This window comes from Cajanus cajan, chromosome 4 (genome assembly GCF_000230855.2).
Source record: "Cajanus cajan strain Asha chromosome 4, NIPB_CcT2T_4, whole genome shotgun sequence".
Taxonomy (NCBI): domain Eukaryota; kingdom Viridiplantae; phylum Streptophyta; class Magnoliopsida; order Fabales; family Fabaceae; genus Cajanus; species Cajanus cajan.
Genome location: NC_138520.1, coordinates 17,544,235 through 17,548,565, shown reverse-complemented (window position 1 = coordinate 17,548,565; position 4,331 = coordinate 17,544,235). Strand labels below are relative to the sequence as shown.

The window sequence follows — 4,331 nt, the reverse complement described above, 5'->3', positions numbered from 1 at the left end:
GGGACTAAATTCGTCGCAATTTGTGAGGGACTATCTCCGTCACAAATTTGTGAGGGATTGAGAGGGATGTGTGTCCGTCACAAATTGTGATGATGAACAAAAGTCGTCAGAAATTGTGATGAATAGAATCTGTCACAAATTGTGATGAATAAAATCCGTCACAAACTGTGATGACTAGAATCTGTCACAAACTGTGATGACTAGAATCCGTCACAATTTACAATGAATAAAATCTGTCACAAACTGTGATGACTAAAATCCATCACAATTTGCGATGAATAATATACCCACGAACAAATCAACTCAACTCGATTCTTTGTTATAAATCAAAATAATATACACAAATTCACAATAATCCGAAAAAGCCTCAATCATAGTAAAAGTCAAGAAAATCAAAACCCCAATAACATGATTTAAAAAATAATAATAATAATAATAATAATAATAATAATAAATCAAAGAGCAAAACCACACTAAAGTGAAACAATTGGAGCAGAAAGACGATAATTTCATTCATAATAGAGCGTTACATAATCTTGAAAGAAAACTGCATTAACAGCTAAACAACAACCAACGCTTGAAATTATCTATACAGACAAGCTAGGGGCTTAAGCACGCTCGCCCCTGATGCGCCTAGCTAGTTGAATGTCCTTGGGCATGATGTGACGCGCTTGGCGTGAATGGCGTAGAGGTTTGTGTCCTCAAAGAGACCAACGAGGTAGGCCTCGGCGGCCTCCTGGAGCGCCGACACGGCGGAGCTCTGGAATCGGAAGTCGATCTTGAAGTCCTGCGCGATTTCCTGAACAAGGCGCTGGAACGGGAGCTTGCGGATGAGAAGCTCGGTGCTCTTATAGTACTTGCGGATCTCGCGGAGCGCCACCGTGCTGGGCCTGAATCAGTGGGGCTTCTTTGTAACAGCCCATTTTTCGTGGGCCAAAGGCCCAATTCGTGGCCCGGAACGGGCCGTTTCAAAATTGAAACGGGCCGTTCCGGAATAGTTAGAATGCCTAAAATGTATAAGCAGAACGGGCCGTTCCAATTAGAGAACGGGTCGTTCTGGTTTGGAGAACGGGCCGTTTTGGAAGCAAAACGGGCCGTTCTACTAGGTTTGAGAACGGGCCGTTCTACTGGGTTTGAGAACGGGCCATTCCAGTTGAGAAATTTACGTAAGTTTGAAGGGCCCAGAACGGGCCGTTCCGCTTTTAAAACGGGCCGTAGTGGTAGGTGAGCCATAATTCCTATAAATAGGGGGCTTCACTTCTCATTTTTCACACACCTCTCATTCTCATTCTTTCTTCTCTTCTGATCTCTCTTCTTTCCCTCTTCTTCTTTCTGAAGACCAAGAGGAATCTAGTGGAGGAGGTTCTGCCCTAGTTTTAGTTCGGGTCCCTATTTAAAGAAAAAGAGGAGGAGGTTCTGCCCTAGTTCCTATTTATCCAGGTACGGGGGAAAGGGAATTATTTATATGTAGAGTTACATGAGGGAACTGGGTAGAGGAAGAGCCCTTAAGATTATGAGTAATTTTATAATTATTGCTGTTTGGAGAATTATTGGTTTTATATGATTCTGTATGAATTTAGGATTATGAATATATATTTTATTTGTAAAAATGATGCTTTGGGAGAGAGAACGAAATTATAGAAAAGTGCCTGTAAGCTAGGTTTTGGAAAAATTGGAATATTTCTGTTTGAGAAATTGATGATCCCATTAGATTCTGTATGTGTTGAGGATTAGAAATACATATTTAATTTGTAAGAATGATGATCTGAGAGGGAAAACGAAACTGTAGAAAAGTGTCTGTGAGTTAGGTTTTGGAATAATTGAGAATTTTATCGTTATGTTAAGATTGTATTAAATTGATAATTCCATTGATTATTATATTAACTTATGAATGTTATTGCTATATTACTTTATAAAATTGATGACTTAGATGTGAGTTACTTGAGATGTGTGAAACCCATTATTTTGGACTTATCTGATGTGTGTATGGAATTGAACTAGGAGATGTTTTGTGGAATGTGAATGAGATGTGATTGTGGTTCTTCACACCTATGACCAGGGGTGAGCACGGCCCGGGATTGTTACATGGGTATCGTGACCTTGGTTCACATGTCAGGGGTGAGCACGGCCCTGGGTTAGGGGTAACGTGACCTTGGCACAGTGTTATATCAGGGGTGAGCACGGCCCGGGATTGTTACATAGGTATCGTGACCTTGGTTAACATGTAAGGGGTGAGCACCGCCCTGGGTTAGGGGTAACATGACCTTGGCACAGTGTTATATCAAGGGTGAGCACGGCCTTGGATTGTTACGTGGGTATCGTGACCTTGAATAACATGTCGGGGGTGAACACGACCCTGGGCTAGATATGCTACAGGGGAATCGTGACCTTGGCACAATGTTATATCAGGGGTGAGCATGGCCTTGGATTGTTAAATGGATAGCGTGACCTTGGCATAGTGTGAAGCGCAAGATTTGTGATGATTGGTGTGATTGAGAATTATGACGTGATGACGATGCATGATTGATTGAAATATGATATGTTGAAATATTTATGAATATTAAACTATAATGAGATAATATGTTGCGTTTTCTTATGTGCTATATATATAGATGTTTTCTTTTCTCACCGTACAACTTGTGGATGTTTTAGGTGAGGAAGATCCGGGCTATGTGTAGCATCTAGAATGTCAACAGTTGATTTATGGGTATGCTCTGATATTGTGACATCAGGGCAGAGGGTTTCTAGGACATGAATTGCATTGTATATGGAGTTGAACATATTATTTTGAAAACATTTTGTAACCTTTTATGTTTTATTTTCCAAGTTTCATTTTCAAACTATTTTGGATATTGAAGAATGTTTCTAAAGGTTTTTATGTGAACCCTTTTACCTATGTAGAAAATTTTATTTCCTTAGTTTATTTATATTATTACAATATATGTGTTGGGGTAGTAAGGGTGTCACATTCTTCACGCCGCCGGTGGCCGGAGCGGACTTTTTGGCAGCCTTCGTCGCCAGCTGCTTCCTCGGCACCTTGCCGTCGGTGGACTTGCGAGCGGTTTGCTTTGTGCGAGCCATCGAGAAAAGATGTTTTGTGACGAACAACGAAGTTTAGTGCTTTTGCTTCTTTGATGGTGGAGGAAACGTTGGAGGGAGCAGTGTGGGATTTTGAAATTGCGGTGTGTGCGGGAACGGTGAGAGAGATGAATGGGGGAATGTTGAGCGTTGATTTGTTGGGAAAATGAATGGGTGGGATTCGTTTGAGGGTGTGACAGTGCGCGGATCGGTGACGTGGCGGGGAGGAGTACGGAAGGCCGTTGATCTTGCGATAATGAAGGGCAGAGATTGAATTGCGTTACGCGACATGGATTGGTGTATTCTTGAAGAGGAAACGAAAAGAAATTTTGATATTTGGGCGGGTTCTGAAAATGGGGCTGCCAAATCAAAAACTTTGAAGTTTGAAACCCATGTCCATGCTTCAACTACCTACTAGATTTTGAATCCATTATTATAGTAGGTTCGATAATGATTAAACAATTATCTTTAAAATTTCCCACCCAATTATCCTGATGATTATTAAATGAGATTATTAATTTTTTTTAATTTAGTTATATATGTATTTTATTGATATAAATTGTCATTCAATCATAAATGATTTTATATAATGAGTTGATTAATACCTAAAATATTTTTTATTACGACAATGTAATAAGCTTTGCAATGATCGTACATTAAATTAAATTAAATTTTATTATATTAAATATTTTGTTTTTTTGTTAATTATAAAATTTCAATAATGTTATAAAACATTAAAAAAGAAAAAAATTAATAAATAATAGAAATAAAAAATTATTAAAATTATAATATAGAAATTCAAAAATTTAAGATAAAAAGACAAAAATATACTTAAAAAATAATTCAAATTAAAATATAGAAATTCAAATATTTTAAGTGAAAATACAAAAATATACCTTAAAAATTATTAAAATTAAACTATTTAAATATATAATCATATTATTACAAATAAAATTAATAAATAATTTAAAAATTAAAAGAATAGAGTGAAAATGAAAACCCTAACCTTAGGAGGGGCGGCGGAGTCCTAATTTTTTTGGGAGACAGAGCGAAAATGAATTGTACAAGGTGCGGGACGGGTTTGGGACTCATAAAGGAAGGATTTTATTTTATTATTTATTTTCAGATTTTTTTAACAATATTTTTTAAACAAATTTTACATTAAATTATTTTATAGTCATTTTTTAACTAAGTTATTTAATTTTAGTTTTTACAATGATTTTTTTATTATTTTTATACTGAATTTAAATTTA

General features: G+C 36.8%; 1 protein-coding gene across 1 annotated transcript; it reads right to left on the bottom strand.

Annotated features, from left to right (window-relative positions):
* Window positions 1-637: 637 nt before the first annotated feature.
* On the bottom strand, window positions 638-3,081 carry LOC109794210 (histone H3.2-like). The gene is made up of 2 exons (XM_083073427.1): window positions 2,999-3,081; window positions 638-890 (listed from the first exon to the last, which is right to left on the bottom strand). Exons 1-2 carry the CDS (start codon window positions 3,079-3,081, stop codon window positions 638-640), a joined length of 336 nt encoding a protein of 111 aa, XP_082929553.1.
* Between the last annotated feature and the right edge of the window lie 1,250 nt (window positions 3,082-4,331).

Coding starts and splice junctions, on each gene's coding strand:
- LOC109794210 (XM_083073427.1), bottom strand. CDS start 3,081: ATGGCTCGCACAAAGCAAACCGCTCGCAAGTCCACCGACGGCAAGGTG. Junction 891..2,998: donor GCGACGAAGGCTGCCAAAAA/GTCCGCTCCGGC, acceptor CCACTGATTCAG/GCCCAGCACGGTGGCGCTCC.